This window comes from Falco naumanni, chromosome 7 (genome assembly GCF_017639655.2).
Source record: "Falco naumanni isolate bFalNau1 chromosome 7, bFalNau1.pat, whole genome shotgun sequence".
NCBI lineage: Eukaryota > Metazoa > Chordata > Aves > Falconiformes > Falconidae > Falco > Falco naumanni.
In genome coordinates this window covers 4,565,400-4,587,913 of record NC_054060.1, presented here as the reverse complement: position 1 = coordinate 4,587,913, position 22,514 = coordinate 4,565,400, and the positions used below count along the sequence as shown (strand labels likewise).

Genomic DNA, 22,514 nt, shown 5'->3' with positions numbered 1-22,514 from the left:
TAGTGCAACCTTAACCCAATGTGCGCTCTGGGGGCTCTGCTGGGCCCATGCTGCAGATGACCCTCGTGCCAGCGTACGGCTCTCTGATGGGCTGGCAGCATCCCCTGCCATGGAATAGCCTGTGAAACGGGCTGCTGCTACTAGCAGGGGGCTGTGAGACCTGAGCTACACCCCCAGCCACCTCTGCTTTCCCCTCTGCCATGCAGTCTGCAAGCTCGTCCTCACCGCTGCCATCCAGCTGTGCCGAGTGAAGCCCAGCAGGACAGAGAGGGTGGAAACATGACAGCCTGTTTTGTGGGAACATACCCTTTCCTGAGGCCCCACTCAGTGCATTTATTCCGGTGTTTATTAGAGCCCAAAGGTGTTTCCTGTGGTGGGTGCAGATCTAGAGCCATTCGCTCAGCTTCCCTCTGCTGCTCCAGCTGTTTGTGCCATCAGGCAGATGCACAAATAAGGAGAAAACAAGATTTGCTGCTTACTGTAGGGTTTGGGTCTCCAAAGTGTTGTTAAGAGCAGGATGAAGGGCTCTACCCTGCTCTGTGGACTGTGGGGTTGATGGGGGGAGGGGCATGAGGTCTCTTGTCAGCAGTACAAATGTGCACGCAACATGGGACAGATGCTTCAGCACCCTGTCCTGTCAGGAGATGCTGAAAATGGAGCTGGTGGGGTGAGATGGGAGCAGGATGACCCTCTCCCTGCATGGCTGATTCTCCTCTCTCCCCGAGAGAGGAGGGGGCCAATGGCACCTCATCCTGCCGCGGGCACATAGCGAGAGATGCTGCCTTGTGCAGCACCAGCTGGCAGGGACGAGGACCAGCGTGCCCGTGGCTCTGTAGGCTGCTGAGTTCTGCCCACATTAGGTCAATAAAGCAAAAATTATGTAATTGTTTATCAGCCCTCAGCTTTTTGTGGGGGTTAAACCTGTATCAGAACCAGGAAAAAAGGTTTCTTCCCACGGAGGAGACTCTTTTCTCTGTTCTTGAACATTTATAACTAGTTTGTGTTATGTATCGTAACTTTTTTACTGGGGGGTTGAAACATGTTTGGAAAAACTTTATTTGAAAGAAAAAGCATCTCCAGGTTGCTGATGGCATTTGGGACTGTGCTTCTGGCAGTGGAGCATTGCCAGGTGGTATTTCTGCCCGTGGGCAGCCATGGAGGGGCTTGCATGGGTCTGTGTGAGACCTCAGGGCAGGGACACGGCTGGGCTGGTGCTGGGGGGAAGCAGAGCTGTGACCAGCCCCAGCCCCAGCCCAGCAGCCACCGCGCTCACTTCAGCGGGAGATGGATGAGGTCCCGTGGCACCACTGATGTTATCTTGGAGTCATGACTACTGAGCCATCCAAACCATAATAGCTGCATGGAGGCTTAATGGGGAGATTTATTCTTCGTTATTGTCATAGTTGTCTGTAATGGGATGTACGGTTTTGCCTGTCTCATAAATACCCATAATCTGCTTTTTAGTGGTCAGTATGCAATCCTGAACCGGCCTCGTACAACTATTAAGTCCCTTCTTCCCTTCCAGCCCCTGTAACTTTCCCGGGCTGGCAGGACTGGGTTTGGGGGCTCTGATTGTCATCACTGCTGTGCTGCTGCATGTTGTCAGCCCAGTATGAGTGTGCAGGGCTCCGGCCAGTGTCCCCGAGACCTGGGGCTGCTCCTCAGGGGGACACATCAACAAGCTGTGTCCATCAGCCTGTACTGGATTTCATGCCAACTGCCTTTTTTTCAAAGGGCAAGCAAAGGCTTCTTGCAGAGAAGCACGAATTCTAAAATTGAAGCCTTTGAAAGTGCTCTATTTTAAAAGTTTGCTCCCCAGCAGCGTGTAAAACAGCTTTTCCCTGTGGCTCAGTGCAACCCCCCATTTCTGGTGCTTGCAAAAGCCAGTTGCGCTGAAAATATACAGCAAAAAAGCATCCCCCTTTCTGTTTCCCCAAGGAAGGGGCTGCCCCTCGCCTTTGCAGCCACCGCAGCCCTGCTGCCTTCTCAGGCTGTCCCCATGCGGGGTTTGGGGCCAGATCCTGCCCTGGCTGTGGCAGGTGAGGTGCCCATGCCGGTGCTCTGCGGGCTCTGAGCGAGCATCTGACTTGCCGGCAAACTTTACCTGGGTGTATGAATAGATGTTTCTTTACATCCCACTGCTGATCCCAGGGTTTCTGGACAGGCTGAACAGCACGTGAACTGGGTATGAGTCAGGTAATGTGCCGTGTACATAAATGCTTCCATTTGCTAATGGTCTCAGGAGCAAAAACTAGTTCTGGTGGAATTATTTTGTTCTCTAGAAGAAAGTAGGTGGCAATGCATCATTATAATGGGGCTGGCAGTCGCCAGGGAGGAGGAGATGGGGGTCGGTGTGATGGCTGCTGCCTGTGGCTTGGGGGGCTCAGCCCCGTGCCCTGCTGCTGGCAGTGCTCTGGTTTGTGCAAAACCCCCCCAGAAGCAGCCCCGTGGGGGTCGGATCCTGCCATGCATTGCCCAGTGCTGCGGCGCGGAGAAGCAGGAAGGGTTTGTGTGTTTTATCTCAGCCTCCTGGGATGGTGAATTGAATGTTTTTGCTTTCCCTCTCTGCACAGAGCTCTTGTCGAGTCAATGAGAGACCTCCACAAGTCTAGCGTGCTGGGAAGCAAGCACAGCAGCCTGGTGAGTGTCCCGCGCAGGGCATTTTAATAAGGCTGGGACAGAGAGATGCATAGAAACAGCAGCTGAGCCCAAGCGAGCCAAGAGCCCAACTGGCTGGCTGTGCTCTGAAGGTCCCTTGGCACAAAAGAGAAACCACTTAATTTACACCGGAGACTTGGCGTTTCTTAGCCCGTTTGCTTTTGAGTCAAGCTCGGGCTGCAAACTGGCTCAGGTGCCCCGGCCGAAGCACCAATCCTGCAGCAATGCTGAACCTGGACTTTCAGGCACGTTTGGTGGCTGAATTACGCCTGCACACTGCGAACATGTGTTGCTTTCTGTGGTGGAATTGTTATTAAAATGAAGAACGGGATGTGCCTAAATGTTAAATCTTACCGAGCCTCGTTAGCATGAAAGCCATTAATGTGAACAAAAGCTGTTTTCAAGGTTGAATTGAGAAGCATCAGAGCATTAGAGTGCTGGGGAGATTAAAATCAGCATTTGTTTGGCTCTAATCTAATGTGCATGGAACAATAAGCATTTGATGACTAATTTTGGCAATGCTGGGTATCTTATCAAAATATAGCTGTTTAATTTCAAGCTTTTCTTTAGGGAGTGGATTCCAGCAGCATAAATCGTACATACATGCTTTGCTAACGCACCGGGCATGCACTGAGCAGATCCCATCCTCCGCATCCAGAGGAGCCTGGGCAGGACACATCTCGGGGTGATGGTCCTGCTGCAGCCTGAGCGGCTCTGCCAGCTCCAGCTTGTGCATTTTCCCTTCCGAGTGGAAAAAATACTGGTTTGCTCAAGCAAAGGGAGCGGGGATGGGGTTGGGGCGAGGAGGTGGCTATGCAGGGGCTCCCCCACCGCATAGTGATCGCAGGGGCAGTGTTTTGTGTTTGCCAGCGTTGATTTAGGCTGTGAGCGCAGCCCTGCTCATCCCAGGGCTTCCCAGGCACGGGTGCCCTGCCTCTGGCTGTTGCAGGACCTGGGGTCCCCCTCAAGTCCATGGCTGATACGTACCATGTCCTTTGGGAAGAGGTTTAATCCCCCCTTGGCCACGAGGCTCCTAAATCCCCCAGTGCTGATGCTCACGGGGTGTGGAGGGGCATCAGGACCAGAGCAAGGTTGTACCCACCTTGCAGGGACTTCGGGGGCGACGGCTCTGTCCCGGAATGCACATGGCAGCGTGCTCGGGAGTCTGGCACGGCAGCGAAGCTGGTGGTGGCTTTTTCCTCTAAAATAAGCCCCTGGTGAGCTATTTTGATATTTTCTTCCCTGCTGTCTGCAGGAGGGAGCTGTGAGGAGTGTGCCTCGGTGAGGACGGGGAGGGGGGTATCAGGCAGCCCTGCACTTCCTACAGATGAAGCCATCTCCTTGGTTAAGACGTGCCGAAAAGCAGCTCCGTTTTTTGCCCAGTAACACTTTGTTGCTTTAATGGCTGATTGATACTTGAAATGTCAAACTTGAGCACCGCTGACCTTTCTGACAGAAGATAACTCCTGCCCAGCAGCTCGCAGGGATGTGCAGGCTGCAGGTCAGCTCGAGAGCGAAGGAAAATCACCCCACACAAGGCGGGCACAGGGGCAATGAGGGGGTGGGTTTCACTTGTATTTGGTTTTCTTGATAGAAAAGTGTATGTTGAATTTAACTGGAAAGCCCTGGGTAGGGAATGCTCACCAGAACCTCTGCCTGCGCCGGGAGGAGGCAAGACAAAAAGGAATAATGTGATTTCGGAAAGGCACTGTCTCCTGGACTGCCACAAAACCCCTCCTGAAAGCTCCAGATTTTCTAAGCAAAAAAATGAGTGTTGGATTTCCTTTTCCCAACACACTTTTTCATGCAAATATCTTTTTTTTTCCTGCTAGCCAACCATAACCCTGCGACTTAACCACGGGCAGAACAATAAGTCAGAGAGTGGTGATGAAAGAGCACTGGTTTCCCATTAAAAAGTTCTCTAAGGCCATGGGAGATGCTACGTGTCATCGCGGTAACCCCAAGAGCTGCTCTAAGTGCCACAGCCCCCTTGTCACCCTGCCAGCACGCTGCTGGGGGGCACAGGACGAAGGAGAAAGGGCTCCCACCGCACTGGGGCTGGGGGGGGGTATTGCTAACCCCCCGAATGACTGCTTCATACAGCTGAAAAAAGCAATCAGATTCTCTGAAAGCTTTCACGACTGAGGCAGATTTAACAGCGCTATATGTAGGATATATAAGATATATAGATTTTTTTAGGGATTACAGTCCACTGTGCTGTGTGACTGCCTATTGCAGCGTTCGGGGCTCTTTGCGCAAGCTCTCCCTCCCGGCTGCTGTTGCCAAGACTCCCGATGCTTGAAAAGATGCATTTAAAAATAAACACATTGAGACAAGAGCTGTGTCCTGCTGCTGCTGGTAGGCAAATGCTGGAGCTGCCAGCAGATCAGAAAAGCCTCCAAAGAGGGGCTGGGTTTTTGCTTTTGGTTCCTTTTCTTTTTTCCAGGCAAATAGCAGCGCTGTTCCCAGGGGGTGTGGGCAGAGCTGGGCCCCGTGGGTTTTGTGTGTGCTGACGGGACATGTGGGTCAGATGCCTGCCCCACGGCATTTGCTCTGCCTGGCTGATGGGGTATGTGGGGTGGGTACCAATCCTCCATCCTCGAGAGAAACCTGCAAAAAAAAAAGTAGCTTTTTTTTTTTTTTTTATTAATGCCATTACTCATGAAGCTGTTCTCTGCTGTAAAACTGAACGGAAGCCTGAAACACCCACTTAAAAGCTTATTTCCCCACCCTGCAAGAAGCAGGAGCTTACAGGCTGCCCAGGATGGGGCAGCTCTTATCCCTCAGCAGCCAGAGGGTTGCTTTGCTCCTTGTCCCGGGGAGCTCCCTGCGCCGCTCGGGTGGATGCCTCCATATCTTGCTCATGTGATACATGATGCAATATTGCATCTTCAGCCCAGTGATATGTGATGCAATATTGCAGCTCTTGGGGGGGAAAATAGGGGTGTCAGCTCTCTGCAACTGCCATGCATGGGCCAGCCTGCGCTCTCAGCAAGGAAAACTTGCTCATCCCTTCCCTGGTACGGGCTGCAGCCGCTCCTCAGCATCGTCACCTTAATCTAACCCCACTGCGTATGGGAAGTCTCCTGCTAACCAACCTGCATTTCATGCTCCTGCCCATCTTCTTCCCATATCTGCTTTTGCAGTGGAGCAGGATCAGAGTAAGACATTAATACAGCTCTGCAAAGGTGCCAAGGAGGGCAGCAGGCTTCACCTGGAGCTGCAAACCGGTCTCCTTGGCTGTAGTATTGTGCCTGGGGGCTTTCCCCACCTCCATGTCTGTGTGTTTTCCTCTGATTTTGAGGAACAGCACAAAACCCAACGCAATGACAGGCACAAACAATCCAGCAGTCCTCTGCGTTTCTCCTTCAATACTCCTTAAAAATATTTTTGCTAACCGAGGGATGCCCCCCCCCAAGGCTGGGTGCCTGGCTCGACGCGGGTGCCCGGCGGTGGCAGATATCATTGCTCTGATTATGAAACCTCAATGAGACGCTTTGTTCTTTTGTTTGGAGACGAGGAGCGGGATGGCAGCGCTGCCGGCCCCCCCTCCCCAGGGCTGCTGGGGGAGCAGGGGAAGGAGAGGAAGGGGATGAGATGCTCTGGACTGGCCTGCATCCCTGCTCAGGGCTTCCCAGCACGCCTGTTTTCTGCGCTCACTGTTGTTGCCAAAGAGATTTCCACCTTCCAGCTCAGGATTTTGGGACACACTTTTCCCCTCAAGCACTTAAAAAAGTAAAAAAATTGCAATGAGCCTAAAAACACTGGAGCAGAGTGGAGAATTTTTCGGCTTTTTTCATGAGGTTAATGCTGATGCTGAATGTCGTGATTGGGGATGTGATTTATTTTATTGCCGCACTTCAAAGTGCTTTATAGGAGTCTCGTTTTTCATGTAAGTTCTGCTCGACCCAAAACAAGGGAGGAGTTTTGTAATGAAAGGAAAAACCAGAGTCCAAGAATAATGCAGAACTGGAATGAACCTTGGAAATGGTGGCACATTAGTCTGATTCTGGAGATGGATGGAAATGACTCCAATAAATCAATAATATTTTTTAATGCCTCTCAGCCATTGGGAGTGAGGTGATGGAAAAATAAAAATGCCCGTTACCGTCAGCAGAACATAGAGAATTACTCAAAAAGTGAGTTTTATAAAAATTATATGTTGTAGGATTGTAAATGCTCTGGATAATAACTTCCAGAATTGCTGGATGTGGCACATGGCGCAGTGATAGGAGCTGGTCCCTCGCTGCTGGGAGTTGGATCTGAGCTGGGGCCGACCAGGGGTATCTGCGGCTTCATGCAAGTGCACCAGGGCAGGCGGTTTGTAGGAGCTAAAATTAGCAGGATTTTTTCATCTTCCAGCATCTTCTGCCTTCCCAGAGAGCAGCCAGCAGCAGCGTGCCTGTCGGCTGCGGGGTGGTGGTTGGGGTCTCACAAGCATCCCTGAATTCGCCCCGAGTTTCTTCTTTGCATTTTTCTCTTCTAGAGCAGAGAGGAGGGTGTTCATAGGTGGGGAATAATTTGTGATGAAAATGATAGGTTCTGAACAAACACGATTTTGCAAAATGTAAGTCGAGTAATTTGTAAGTGAGGCAAAAAAAAAAAAAAGGCAAAGAGGTTTGGGAAAAAAATCTGAGGAGTTTGAAATGCTGTTCATTTCCACAGTTGCTGAAATGCAGACGGAGAAGGGTTTAAACTCAAGGTGAAGACAGCAAATGCAACATTTCTCTTTAAGTTTTGGGGAAGGCCCCATCCCCTGGGTCACGTCGATGCCAGCACAGCCGGGTCCGGTCGCAGCCACCTCTCCCCACATCCTGTGGGACATGAGATGCTCCGGTCTCCGCATGTGAACCCCCATGCGAAGCCCCTGGCCGCTGTCCCCGTCCCCCCGGCAGGAAGTGTGGGGCAAAGAGGCCAGCGTGGGACCGTGGCCGGGTCGCTTTTTCCAGCCTTTCCTCTCCTGCTTTGTCTTGCCCGAGTCGAGCTCCTCTGGGGAAGGGGCTGTTTTCCTCCCTGACTGGGAAATGTCACACCACCTGCAAAATACTCGGTGCCGGAGGGGAATGCTGAGCTGCATCCCGCCGGTGTCCGAAGCAACCCCCACATTCCCCCTCCTCTCCATCCCCTCCTTGTCTTCAAAAGCCTTCGTGGGCTCGGCCAGGAAATAGGATGTTTGTCCAGTGCCGAGCTCCAGCGTGTCCCCTCCGAGCCCGGAAACCCAGGGGAGCGAAGGACTCTGCAAAGCAGCACACGGAGGGAAAATAAATAAGTAAATAACAAAACTATTTCCCATTTGAAACTGTACCTCTACCGTGGATTGCAGAGGCTGCGGGATACAAGATTTTCATCCTCCTGGCTAGAAATTCGACTTGTTTTCAACAATTTTCCATCATAAAGTGATGTTCCTTGTGAAATCATGTATTTTGCTGGGAAGACTTCCCACGTGCAACCCATCGGCCGCCGTCTTTGCAGCATGAGGGCGGTGTATCACCCTTTGCACATTGGTTTTTCATTGACTTTCTTCTTCCCGGCATCCCTTAGGTCACTTGGTGGCCTCGTGCTCTTGTCCGCATCCTTTGGGAGCAGCCGGGTGCTGGGGATATCTTTCCAGATCAGGGCTGTGGTGTCCCCGGCAGTGCAGCCACAGGCTCAGTGCTGCGGCCACCATGGGCTACCAGCAGAAACCAAAGGGCTCCTGCTCCTTCCCCCATCCCCTGGATGCTTCAAAGTGCCATGAGAGAGGTTTAAGCATATATAGTAGGGAAAAATAAGTGGAGGAATAAAGAATAAATTAAAATGGGAAAATAAAGCTAGCATCTGCTTGGAAACTTGAAGTTTTCAGCAAGCCAGAACTGAAACATCACTCACAAAAACACCTAGATGGGATAATGCAATGGGAAACTGGTGATTGGGGGGGGGGCAGAGTATCTTTCTAGGTTTTTATTTGTAGGCAATGCCTCCTGCAGCCCAGTGGGCTCCGTGGGGAAAGGGGTTTGGGCTGAGCGTGGCAGCCCAGGGCCGGCAGCACCTCCATGTGCCAAACCTGGAGGTGTAAGCAGTGCTGCAGAGCGAGGAGCTGCTTTCCCTGGGATGCTTTCCAGCCGGAGAACACAACCTCTGCCAAAGCCATCCGCTGAAGGACCAGACACAGATGACGTGGTGAAAGCGGACTTTTCCTGCACGCCCACCTCTTGAGCACCTTGCTCCAGCAACAGGACAAAACGCCGGCAGGAGCAACCTGCTTCAGAGCCTGACAAAGGGGCAAAAGATGCTGAGCTTTTTATTTTTCAACCCCAAATCCCCCATCAGCTCCTTTTCCACGCTCCTCCCGCACTGCAGCACCCTCTCCACCCAAAGGCTGATGCTCCCTGCAGCTGGTGGGGCTGGGACCCCTGTGAGCCCCCCAAGGCTCTCCCACATGGCGCAGGAGCTATTTCTGGCATGGGAAAGCCTCCGCCAGCTGCAAGACCCAGAAATCTGCAGGGAAGGGCCCAGCCGGGAGCCGGCGGCTGCACAACGCCGGCTCTGGGCAGCCTGAGCCTCTTGCCAGGGATTTTGCCGGCGTTTCCGGCCGTCTGCATCCCCGGGGCCGCAGGGCGACATGACGCTGTTTGCAGGAAATACTGACTGAGGCTGAAGGAAAGAAACTCTGGATTTCTCCAGTGAAACAGGCACTTGGGCTTATTGCTTCCTCCCAGTGTGGCGGGGGCTGCGTGGAGACTTGCCCGGTTTTTGGAGAAAGAATAAAATAGGGAGAGCTGGAAAAAAAAAAAAAGAGGGATGCAAAAGTGCTGAGGTCCTGGAAGCAGCATCGCCCTGGGAGCTGGGGACCACAGCGAGTAGGGAGCATCCATAGGACACACGTGAGGACCCGCGTGAAGGGTAAAAACACATTTCCAGGCTGCTTGGAGGTCATCTGTGCTGGCGCTTCATTTGGCAGCGACTTGTTAAGTTGAATTTCTGGATGCACAAAATATTGGCAGCCCCTTTTCGGCTAACCCCACGTGGCAGGACGGGTTTCTGCAGGGTTGGGGGGTGGGTTTTTTCCTGTGTGGGGATATGCTACAAGGCATCTGAAAAGTTTGAGTGGGGGAAGGATTGAGCAAATGTCCCTTTTGGTAGAGTTTGGGGCTTTTTTTGCAATAGGTCCAGAGCAGAGGGGCGCAGCCGGTAGAAAGGAGAGCAAAGTCCCGGGATCACAGAGCAAATCTAGAGCTTAAAAATATCAAAATAAATTTTTGTGCTTTTTGAATATTATAAAAAAAATAATTTCAATATGAAAACTCATCTGTTCAGACAAAGGAAAATGTAAGACTTAGTGAAAAACTTGAAAGCCACTCCTTAAGCTGTGGTCAGGGTGTTTTTCCTTGCCCTGCCTGGCTCCGACCGCTTGGGTAGGTTTGGCAAAGATTCACAGCGCTTTGTTGGACGTGAGTCTGCATTTCTTCAGAGCAGAAACCTTTCCAGCCAAAAACAATCTCTCTGCCTTTGTTTTGGGTTAAACCCTTAAGGATCTGTGTCCTTTTTCCTTGCAGCCTGGGGATTGCCAATAGCATTGCATGGCAAACGTGCAGCCGTGGTGCTGCCGTGCATCCCCAGAAGGATGCTGCCAGCGTGTGCTGCTGGTGAGATGGGAATACCGCTGGGATTGTGGGTGTGGTGGGTGGATATGGGGCCAAGGGGAGGCAGTGGGGTCCGTACCCTCGCACAGGTTTCCTGCAGGCAGGCTGTCGAATGCTGTGAAGAATATCAGCACAGCAGAGCTCTGCTGGTGTGAGGTCCATGCAACACGTCCCATGATGTCAGCCCTATAATGCACAGTGTGGGCTTTACCCGCTACTGCTCCTCACTCTGTCTTCTGCCCCACATCCGTGAGTTAAGCCGATGGGCTTGTTCATACGAGCTAGAGGTGGGAACACTACTGTTTCCAGTCTTAAAGCGTTCCCTTTTCCTATTCAGGAGCCACTGCTCAAACATGCCGTGCTCCCAACCGCATGCCCGTGGCGTTGAGTTCGGGGGCAAGCAGGGACTCGGATTTATTTAGGATTAGAGCAGCCACTGGCGCATTTCTCTGGTGTTACCCCTCGCCGAGAGATGCTCTCAGCAGGTGACCCAGCGTTTAAGGACATGCTTACACGCTTTTGTCAATAGATGCTGGTTATGAAGACGTGAGCGGCTGTGAGTCCTCAGGCGTGTGATTACCGGGTGTGTGGATAGAGCTGAGGGCTTGTGTTGCTTTAAGGTGGCTTAAACGCTTATGCTCTTCCACACACTCAGAGTGCCTTAAATCTTTATAGATTTTATCATGAACACCTGCGCTACCATAAGGATTGTTCAAAAGATGACTGAAATGAAGAAGGCAGTCTCTCTTTCTCACTTAAAAAAAGCAAAGTAGTGAGGACAAGCGAAAGCACGCTCATTTCTGTGCATGCAGCTGCAGCGCTTGGACTTGCTCTGGGAAAGCAGGGTGAGCTAGTGAGTCCTTAGGATCCCTGGTCCATCCAGATCAGCCGGTGGGTCCCTGGGAGCATCGCATCAGCAGAAGTGACTGCAGCTGGCCTGCAGCAAGTGCTTCTGCGGTGTTACGGGTTAGCCCACGCAGGGAGACCTCTGCAAAATAAGCTGAGACAGCTGAACGCAACGTGTACCAGCTCTCTGATGCTCACTCCCTGCCTAAGTGCTCTTATTCTGCCCTGATGCATGCTTTCATGTGGTCCAAACTAATCCATTTCCAAGCCATCGCATTGAAAGCCTTAATTCATTTGTCATATGCACATGAAGTAGTAGTGCTGTGTGTTCTAGATAAGCAGTTCATGCTGAAAAGGAGATCAGCTTAAATTCTGCAACAGTAGAGAGCCTTTTAATGCCTTTTGTGAGTAGTACCTTGCACCAGGGAGACATCTTACATTTTTTCAAGGGTGTTTTATTTGCAGGTCTGGGCCGCCTTGATACTGCCATGCCTCGTCAGGCAAAAGCCCTATTGCAACACAGGTTGGAAACTGGAAAGCAACTGGGAAACAGCCCAGGCGGGGTATTTTTGGGGGGCTAAGACCTCTGTGTTTGCCCAGCAGATGTCATGGCGCCCGCAGTACCGCAGCTCCAAGTTTCGGAACGTCTATGGGAAGGTGGCGAGCCGGGAGCACTGCTTCGACGGCATCCCCATCACCAAGAACGTCCACGACAACCACTTCTGCGCCGTCAACGCCCGCTTCCTCGCCATCGTGACAGAGAGTGCCGGTGGGGGGTCCTTCCTCGTCATCCCCCTCGAGCAGGTAAGAGGTTTGGCCCCGGCAGAGGTGACTCTGATCCAGAGCCAGTCCCTAAGTATGGGTGTGTGGATGCTCGCTCCATCCGTGAATCCCCTCCTGCAACAGGATGCGTTGAAGACTGTTGTCCTTTCCTGGGGTTTCCTTGTGCAGGAAAGGGAAGATTTACAGCTGCCTTAGTGAATTGGGTGTTTTCTTTAGGAAGAAAATGAAACATCTGTTAAAAGCGTTTTTGGCATCTCTCGGTGAGCACATGCTGGCAGGGTGGGCACTGGGCACATCTCCACCCTTGCCCTTCGCAGTGGCAGATGCCACTTGGGTTTGTGACCCTGGTATTTGACCAACACAGCTTTCAGAAAGCAAAGGAGTCCCCGTGGGGCCCATTGTCCTGCCAAGCAGGTAGCAGGTCCTCGCCATTTATTTGAGCTTGTCCATATCATCTCAGCCCTCAGATGTGATGCCCTGGACAGCCTGAGAGGGAGAGCACAGCTGTGCACCCAGTTTTCCTGTTGCAAAACCCCAGGGCTTTTGCTTTGTGCACGGCAGCAGATGCCACCTCACACCAGATTTATTTTTAAGACTCCATCACCGAGCCGTAGCCCCTTACAAGCAGCCGATGCTCAGGAGCCACGTGCTGTGCAGAGGGCTCTGGGCTTCGCTTTGCGGCTCTACCCATCTAAAGCACTTTGCAGGGGAGGAGCGCGCACACCTCTGCACTATTAATCCTGTTTGCAGCACATACCCCTTGTCCCCACCGTGCTGTGCTTCTGCTGCCCCAGCTAAGACTTGCCCCAGCGCTTTGCATGAGTACCCATGTGAATCAGCACATCTCTTGCTCATGCAATTTTAAACTCCCGTAAATTCAGCTGATGCTTCAGAAGTCGCCCCATGGGACCGTGCTTGGTGTGCAGCGGTGGCTCCTGGCTGAGCACTCATCCCCACAGCAGATGCAGAGCTGCCTCTCTTGCAGGAAAAGCCAGACGGCAGTGACCTTGAACATGAAATAAATATTACCTTTGCTTTGCTCCTGAAATTTCAGCGCAGGGCACCGCTGCGGGGTACCACGGTTGCACTGATGCTGTTGCTCTCCAGTTGGTGCTCCAGCCTGTGGACTGGCAGCTCTGAGTTGGTACCCTCATCCCATCCCCGGGCACGCTGCCCTCGTGCCATGGCTCTTGGGCTGCAGGAGGGGACACAAATGCTCCCAGTCACTCATTCTCAGAAGGATTTTTGACATCGGATAAGCTGCCGTTGCTCCCCTTAAGGATGCACCTACTCCATGTAACTTGAAGACACGCCACCTGCACGGGGAGAAGGTGTTGTCTCTCAGGCTCCTGGACAGCAAAACTGCAGCACCAAACCCACTGGGAGGGGAAGGTGACAGAGCCGGCCGCGGTGGGATGGAGGAGAGCTCCCTTCCGAGCCCCTCCGCACCCCGCACCCCGTCTTCCCATGCCCTGGCATTCCTCTTAGACACTTTCCCCATGAAACATTCCCATCTCTTCTGAATTTCTCTTTAATTTCTGGAGTAGAATCGGCTACAGATGGAAGAAATTATAATCAGCGTTTTAATTGCAGCGCACAGCTTGACTCTTATTAATATTCGAAAAAACAGGAGCTTTGTCTGAGCACTTGGAGCGCTCCAGACTCCATCTCTGCCTCCCTCCCCGTGCCACCAAGCCGGAGCTGGGAGGATGCCTATCCACGCACCACTTGCTTGTGATCCTAAATCCTGAGCTAACAACCTGGTATTGCCAGAAAATTACCCTTTTTTTCCTGGCAAACATAGCCTAGTCCCAGTGGGATAAAAGCAGAAGGAGCGCAATGCCATTTGCAACCTGTTTTGGAGGGATCGTCGGCTCCGTGCAGAAATCCTGTCAATATTGCACCCAATAAATCCCAGCCGGAGTAGACCTCGGCACTCCATGTCAAGTGGTTGCACACGCCTTTGTACAATATAATAATTTCATTATTTTTTTTTTAATAGGGACTGATTAGCTCATTAAGAGTAAACTAATTTTCTTTGGAAATCAGCAGCCTTCTAATTAATTGGCATCCATATTTAGCAGAACATAATTAAGGTAACCTAGATACTGCAGATCTACTCAGGATTTGATTTGCTGCCATCCTTTTTTTTTTCCTTCCCTATTTCTGCCCTCTGTTCTCCTCAGAAATGTTCACCAGAAACCCCTCTGCTTTATGCTTCAAGTGACAATGCATTTGCATACATTGGGCCATATGTTCCTCTGCCTGCACATCAGAAATGCTGGTTCCATACTTATTTATGTAACTAACTAGGGGATGTGTAACCACTTCTGCAAGGCTGCGTGGGTTAGAGGGATGGAGCACGGCTGCATTTTGTTCCCCCATCCTCCCTGAGCCTGTCCCCCCACCCTGTGCTGCAGCAGGATCCCAAATTCTGGAGCCTTGGCCACTGGGAACCAGCCTCTCCCCAGCACCGCAAAGGTTTGGTGCTATAAATATTCCCAAAGAGTGGGCGAAGGAGAGCTTGCACGCTGATGCCTGGGCTGAGGCTCAAGGAGTTGATGATTTGCTCCCCAAACCTTAGCAACAGAAGGATTCGGTCCAGGCTTCAGCTGAAGGGGAGAGGAGACCACAACAAAAACCTCTGTGTATTTTGAGTCAGCAATAATCGGTTGGACTCCGTCATCACAAACAAAACCTAGTCCTGCTCAGATAGCATAATTCTGCAGGAAAGCAGCTCAGGGAAGCGATATCCCTGTTTGTAGTCCAGCATGGATCACACTTCTGCTCCAGCCACTCTGGACATGCTCCTGGCACCAGTTATCCCTCACGAGCCATCCCTCATGCTCCTCACCTCGTGAAGGGATGCGTGGGTGGAGAGGGGCTGAGCAAGAAGAACCTGTGCAGTTATAGGAAAGCCAGGATTTGGGCTCCATTTTTAAAAAGTCTGTGCAAAAATCCCAGAAACGTCAGGAATGGTGTGGCTACATTTTTTTCAGCAGAGAATGCGCTTAACTGGGGAGTCTGAGATGGGACATTTTGGAGCCCAGACAGCAGTGCTTTCCCCAGCGCTGCACATCCCTCAGTGCCAACACTGAAACCCGGCATTGCCACCAACATCATCAAGTCACCTACAGAGAAGCCTTCACATCTTCTAGGCTTTCAAATGCTCCTGGTTTTTATTGGTAGCAATGAAGCATTTCTGCTCCTCTGAAAGGAAAGCCATGGCTCTCACATCTGCATGCAACCCCAGAGCTAGGATGGGGCCAAACAGCCCCAGGAGCACCCACCCTACCCCTCCTAGGGGCTTTTCATCCCTAAGCTGTTGTGTTCAGCTTCAATCTGTTTAATTTCCAAAATGCTTTAGCCTTATGCAAAGGCATGGGATGCCTTAGAGTGCACTAAGGGCCAGGGAAGGAACAAAATACATATAGCACTTTTTGAAGATGCTGTACCTGCAGCCCTAAAGCCAGAGAGCTGTTCTCCTCCCAGTCCTATGGCTGGAACAACTTTTTGCAACAGTTATTAAATTAAAAAAAACCCAAGCAAACAAAAAAACCAACAAAAAAACAGCCAACCTGGTGTATTCACACAGCAGCTCACTTACTGCAACCAGCACCAAGGAAGCCCAGAGAACCCCAGGGCTTTAGGCACCCCCAGAACTTTTGTGACCCTGGGCTGGCTAAAATAGCTGGGGAAAAAAAAGCTCCAGCAGCATGTGGATCTATCTCAGCTGTGCCTGATTTAATTAGCTTCATTTAAACCGGGCTGGGGCTAAGGAGGGCTGTTGGGAGCAGCTCTAGGAGGGGAGGAGGTTGTAATGCAGCTTGCTGGGGTTTCTTAGGGTAGTGTTTGCAGGGGATGGGTGGCTGGCATTGCTTTTGCTGCAACAGGAGGAGCTTTGTTTGTAGAGGAGATGAAGACAGCTCCTTTTCCCCACCGGACAGTGTTATCTGCCTGCGTGCCTGGAGGAAGCAGCGAGCAGGAAGGGGGAGTCTCTGTTTACATGCAGGAGGCTGAAGTCCAAAATTCCGTGTGCCAGTGCTGCCTGCGTGTGAGCTGCTGTGCCCGTGGCATGGGGCTGAGTGTGGGGCAGCCCCTTCCCCTGCTGCAGGTAGGGCTGCTATGCTGCTGGCAGTGGGTGGTCGTGCCAGTGGTGTGCGCCCTGGCATGCAGAGGTGTGAACAGGGGGGTCCTGGGGGGCTGGAGGGGGAGCCAGTCCCTCTCTGTCCCTGTGGGACACTGGTGCCCATCACTGCTGCTGTGAGGGTCTGTATGAGCCTCTCTGGAGCAGGGACAACTCAGGGAGGTGACAGACCCATTGCTAATCCCTTTGGAGGCCCCAAAGCTCTGCAGCAGCCCTGGGGAGACAAGGACAGGGACAGCAGTTGGGCACAGCCTGTGCTGTGGGGAGCCGCTTGCCTGTATTGCTTGTCCCTTCGTTACCCAGCACAAAGGGGTACAACAGGGGAGCAGCCCCTGCTTCACAAGGAGCAGTGCCACTGTCCCTTGGCTGCTGGGTTGGTGGCTGTAACCTGCTGCCAGCTGTGTGCCGGGGTGGCAGCTGGCGAGCGGGAGGAGTGGGCTGCGTGCCCCGGGCAGCCTGCCCTGGCTCTGGCATGGCTTGTCTTGGCTCAGGGTCCTGGTGGCATCTGCTCTGCCTGTGTGCTCATGGTACCACCCAAGAGACCCCCATGCATGCCCCCCCCTGCCGTGGGGACACCTACTTGCCAAAGGCAGGCAGAGAATGGGCCAGCTCATCACATGGCTGCTTTCCTCGCTTCTCAGAGCTGCTGTGCTTCAAAGTACCTGGAGGTTTTCTGCAGGCAAAAATACAGAATTTGCTCTAGTTCTCTGTACCATGAACCAATTTTCATGTCCTTGGAGCTTTGCTACCTTTAAACTCAGGACACAGGAGACTCCCTTGGTCTGTGCTACTTTTTTTGTTTTCTGTGAATTTTTCTCTGATTCTTAGTCTGCAGGAGACATTTGCTTTGACCTAGAGTTGGCCAGGAGGAAAAAAAAAACCAAACCCAACAAAACAGATGACCTGAGACTTACAAAAAAGCTGACACTTCAGTGTTACAGCTCCACATTGGAACACCATCTGATGTCCTTGGACTTATCAAGGAGATAATGTGAGAGCAGCTGCGGGAAGCCCAGACCTGGGCTCTGGCTGGTTTTAAGCACCTGGATCAGTCAAAAAGTGTTGGTGTAAGATTTTTGTGCTGCCCTGAGAGTTGGTGATGGGTCAGAGGAGGAAACAAGGTTTGAAAATGTGGGTCCTTGGCCTTGGGAGGGGAAAATGTGGATTTTGCCCCGCTTAATGCTGCTGCATTTGCAGCAAAACCTGGGGAAGCAGGAGCTGAGCTTTGCCTGGGCCAGCACAGTGCAGCCCTGCCTGCAATTGCCTGCCCCCTCTGCCGGTTAAAATAGAGAGAAACCCTGTCCTCGCTGGGGAAAAGTGGCTTTTTGTTACCAATAAACATGGATTTATTTTTCCATGGATTTATTATTCCATAATCCAATTTAACAGGGACATTATACAGGCTTTTGTCTTTTTAATTAACAAGCCTGAGCCTGGCTACTGCTTTTATGGTGCAGAAAAGTACTTCTGCAGCAAGGCTTCAGGGTTATAATCTGTGCAAATTGTTTGTCAAAAGCTGCTGTGCGCCTTGCTTTGTGGGGTTTAGGGCTGTAGGGCTCCGTGGGTCCAGTGTGGCTGGAGAAGCTCATCTGACAGTCACCCCAACAGCCCACAACAGTATTTCTATTTAATTTAACACCATTTCTGTCTGCACAGTAGGAGTAACTGATATTTAAACCTTCATCCTGGCAAAAATGGCGTGAAGCAGCGCTGATTTCTTTTCCGGCTTTATGACTTGCATTTTTTAGTTGTACGACAAAAAGAGTAAGTCTATAAATTGTACTTTCTTATGGCAAGTGACCTGATAAATCTGTGACAGTTCATTCCAAAGCACCCCTGACCATGGGGTTTGCCAGGCACAGCGATAGCATCATCACTCTGGGGGGAAACTGAGGCAAGGGGACTGGTGATGCTCGCTCAGGGAGCGTGTCACGGGGGCTGAGGCAGAGGTGCCTTCTGACTGCACCACTGGTGGAGCAGCTTCTGCTGGGGCTGGGATGGCTGGGAGTGCTTGCCGGGCAGAGACGGTCACTAAAACCTGCTTGGATTGCAGCCTTCCCCGCTTTCCTCCTCTCCCCACTCACGGCGAGGCTGGCTGGGGAAGGTGCCTGTGGACCCGAGGGTGCGGGAGATGCACAGGCAATAAAATTTAAGGTCTAAGCAGAAATCCTGCCCGGTTCGGTGCACCCCTGCCTATTTGCACTGCTTGTTTAAGAACACAAACACTGTTCTAGCAGGGGCTGGGGGAGCACATCTCCATCTCCCTCCCCTTGCTGAATATCCCAGGTGTTACAGGCTGGGAAAAGGGGCGGCAGCTCTCACTTGGGGCATTATTTTCTTGGAGGTGCACATGTAGCTAAACAGCTTCTTCACTCAAGAGTGCCAGAACAGGAGCTGAGCTTTTAGAATTTGTTTACTGGAAAGTTGGCTCTTGGTTTAGTGTTTTACTTACAGCTGCCATTCACAAGAGCAGTCGGGAAGCTTGGCAGTGTGTTCACCACAACCTGGTTACTCTCTGCAGGACCCAGAAGCACATTCAGACATTTCCAGTGCCTGGAGTTAGTGTTTTGATGAACAGTTTTGTTGATGGCATGCGTGGAGTTCTTCAGTGGTTTGTTTTTTTCTTTTTTTCTTGTCCTTTTTTTTTTTTTTTTAATGGTTTTATATTACTGAGAATCCCTGGACCAGCTTCCAGCCAGGTGACTTGTGGGCCCCATCCCTCCCAGGGCGTGATCCTGCTGGGAACATGTGTGGTTTTCCAATCTCCTCAGCCTTGGCTGGCTCTGGCCAAACTGGGGCCGTGCAATCGCGCCCATCTGGTGGTTTGCATCTGCTGGAGGCTGGATGAGCAGCCTGGCAGAAGGGAGGCTGCTGGGGGAGAGCGGAAAAGCTGGAGAAAGGCTTGAGGTATCTGTTTTTATATTTATTCAGTTGTTGGAAAGAAACATCCCCAGTAGCAGCATCGTTCCACCTGCACGTGGGAATTTCCTTGGGGAATTTTTTTGTGCAGCTGCACAAACGACTAGCAAGTGCTGTCTCCTGGTGCAACACCTCTGCTGGCCAGTAACCCGTCCCCTCGCGTTCAGGCTCTCACCACTCTTTACTGGAATAGCTCGTGTTGCAGATGTGATGCCCAGATGTGCCGGAGCCCTCCTCCTGCCCTCCCCCTTCCCACGGGCTCTCAGCTCAGGCTGGTCCCTGTTACTGTGTGGGGAGATGTGCAGCCGGCAGCGCATTGTGGCAGTGGGTTTTCTGGGTCCCCCAAGGGTTTGTCCAATTTCTCTCTCGCTTGTGCTGGTTCTGTTACCGGGTTCCTGGTGAAGATGGGTTAACCTGCAGCGATCTTCCCTCCTACCCAAATCAGCCGGGGATCTACTCCAGGTCAGCAAGATCTGTCTAATTTCCTCCTCTTTGGCTCTCAAGTAGGAGAGACCTTCTTTAAAAAGACAGCAGTAACTGTATTTACTCTTAATCTCAGCCACTAGAGACTCGTGTGTACTCAAGGATTTCCTGGGAAACCCTGTAAATCCCCTACGGCTCAGGCAGCGCTTCCCTGATCCCCCTCTAAGAGCTAATAAGGGGTCAGGGAGCATCTGGGGGAAGCTGCTGGGTGGGAAGGGTGGCCTGGCTGGTCCCCAGGGGCTGCTGGTGGGTTTCCCCTGCCTCCAGGAGGTTTCTCACCCATGGACAGGTGCTGGAACTGCTGGTGTCGATGCCAGATGGATGCTGCAATTGTTTATGTAAAGTTTTCTGTGTGTTTGAGGGTAGAGTTGAAGGTTTTCGCCACACTTGCAGAGCCTCGTAGGAAACATGAGGATTTGGAAACATTCTGGGCGTGTAATTCCAGGGAACCTGGTGAAAAGCAAGTTTTATGAAATATATTCAACAGATTTATCTGAGTGTCCTGCTAGTTGGTTGTAAATCAAATGTGGCGTCCTGCCATCACCAGCCTGAAGCCTGTGGTGCTTGGAGGGTTGGAAGTGATAATGCTGCCCATCACTTGAGTCTGGTGATGCCAAGGGGTTCACTGAGATGGGCTCCATCAAAATGGCTCGTGAGCTCACAGCGCTCACAGCTATGCTTTGGTTGCTTAAAAGTGGTGCTTCTAAGAGTAAAGAGGCTTTGCTCCTCCCGGCAATGGTGTTCCCCTTCCTGGGGCAGTCCAACCTCTGCGGACCGTGCATCCAACCCTCCTGGGCTCCACGTGCTGCTGGTCCCTCCACCCTTGCTGCTCTTCCAGCTGTTTCGAGGAGAAGGCTTCCTTCTTGGTCACCAAGCTGCAAAATGACTGAACTAAACAGACTTAAAAATTTCATTGTCCTTTTCCCCCAGATATCAAACTTTCTCCTTTTTAAGCGCTCCTAATTGCTTCAGCGAAGGGAGGGCTTTGAGGGGCTGGAGTGGCTGGAGGATTTGCTCCTTCCAGCCCATGCTGTGCAAAACATCAGAGCTGCTGGAGCCCGGAGAGCCACGGCACGGCATGCTCTCACTGAAGGGATGGTATCTGGGTCACCGAGCTTCCCGTAGCCAGGGGTCAGGGATCCAGCGATTAGGATTCACCATGGCTTAATGCAGAGCTGCTGGCACAGTCCCTCTATGAATGACTAAATAAGAAGCTATGGCATGTATTCCTGTTTGGTTTTTTTTCTTTTTATTTCCTTTATTCAGCTCTTTCTCCTCTTCCAGGTGCTCTGAGCATAGGCACAACCCGCCACTGCTCCGGCGCAGGGACTGTCCCTTGCCGCGGGCACTGTGGCAGCTCCTGCGTGCTGGCTGCATTCAACTAATTTTAATCAAAACTCTTGATTTCTTGGGCAGGAGCTATCCCTAATAACCAAACTCTGCTTTGTCCTCTTGAAAGCCTAATGAATTTTGACAAAACCCTTCAAATCTACTTTGCAAAGGAAATCACTCGGCTGGTTGCTCAAAATTAAAGTGATTGCATATTAACTTGTGCCGTTAAAAGGTCTGTCCGCCTGGAATTTAACAGCTGTTGCATGAATTTCTGCTCTAGACTGTGTTAATAACGTCATGCTAATGCAAATACGAAAACAGGGGGAAAGCTAGATAATCTGAGCCATTTGGGTGAGCAATGTCTGCTAGCACACTTAATATAATAACCGCTAAAGCTGTGCTTTGCATGCCATTAATTCACAGGAGGGTCCTGGGTGGTACTAGGAGGCAGAGCTTCGTGTGCTAATGAGGCACCGAAGCCGCTGTGTTTCCCTCCACCTTTTGTGTCTCACCTTGAGGTTTTCCCTGTCCAAACCTTGGCTGTTTGTCCCAGGGCTGCATCCCTGCAGAACTGCGGGGGGTTTTTTTCCATTTTTCTTCATAGCTTTTCGTGGCAGGGTTTTTGCAGTGGAGTTTGGGTGAAGGCAGGGGCTCTGTGGGTCTCCCCAGGTGATGGGCAGCTCTTGCCCCATGTCCCCAGCATCCATCAGGATGAACAGCCCAGCAAAGGGTGCCTGACGCACCGGGGCCCCGAGGAAACAGCTGCTGAATGTGAACACCGGTTTTAGATATTGAGATGTTTTTAGTGAAAAGCAATATTTTCCTGAATATTCCCCTCCACCCTTTTTGGAAAATTCAGTTTAGTGGAAAACTGATTTTTTTTGATCAAATCTGTTTTCTGGGCTCTGCATTGGAAATACTTTATTTAAATGAAGGGTTTATCTCCTCTAATGATTTCCCTTGTGTCATGGCCCGCGTACTCTCAGCACTTGGTCAGGCGATGCTCCCCCTTTGCCTTGCTTTTCCTGGGGACTATTGGCTCCCAGCATGGAGATCTTGGTGTCCTGGGAGCATCCCTGAGATGCTGGGGGGGGCGTTGCCCCCCCACCATGCAGGTCTGGTGTGACAGCGACTTCCCAAGGGGCTGTCTTTGCCACCGAGTAAAAGAAAAAATTAAAATCCATGGCTGATGCTTACTTCAGTGTATTGTCCTTCCTGCGGGATGCTCCAGTGTTTGCAGTGGTGCTGGATGTAATGTAGAGAAAGAAAAGTCTCCTGGGGGGATGAGGGGCTGGGGGGGATTCAGGGGACTGTCCCTCTGTCCGTCGCATCATCCAGAGCTGCCAGCTGCCAGAGGTTTGGGTCACCCTGGCAAAACTGTCAGAAAGTCACTTTGCTTGTTTTTATCCCTAAAAACCTGAACTGATTTATGATTGTGCTAATGAAACCCAGGTCTGGGGCATTAATCAGGAAAATGCCCTTTCAGCTCTTCGGTAACGTCAGGAACGTTCTGTAGGTCAATCGCTGCTGCTTATCTGGGGCAAAGCTGCCAGGTAAATGCGGGGAAGAAAACGCATTAGTGAATGGGAGGAGGCAGTTAAGGGTCCAGGGCTGACGTGGCAGCTCAGATCCGAGCCAGGTTGTTGCTGATGGGCAGAATTATAAAAATTTAGACTCTCTGAGTGAGCCAAAGTGATGCTGTTGGCAGCTGAAGGAGGAGGCGG

At 51.6% G+C, this 22,514-nt stretch overlaps 1 protein-coding gene across 4 annotated transcripts in view; it reads left to right on the top strand.

Annotated features, from left to right (window-relative positions):
* Positions 1 to 22,514, top strand: part of CORO2B (coronin 2B) — a 44,916-nt gene that overhangs the window by 10,933 nt on the left and 11,469 nt on the right. For 2 of the 4 annotated variants that reach the window (XM_040600821.1, XM_040600822.1), the window contains one exon: positions 11,730 to 11,930. In XM_040600821.1, coding sequence (XP_040456755.1) covers positions 11,730 to 11,930 — 201 coding nt within the window. Of the gene's footprint in view, positions 1 to 2,573; positions 2,641 to 11,726; positions 11,931 to 22,514 lie in introns of all 4 variants that reach the window. The other 2 variants (XM_040600819.1, XM_040600818.1) reach the window with 2 other exon arrangements.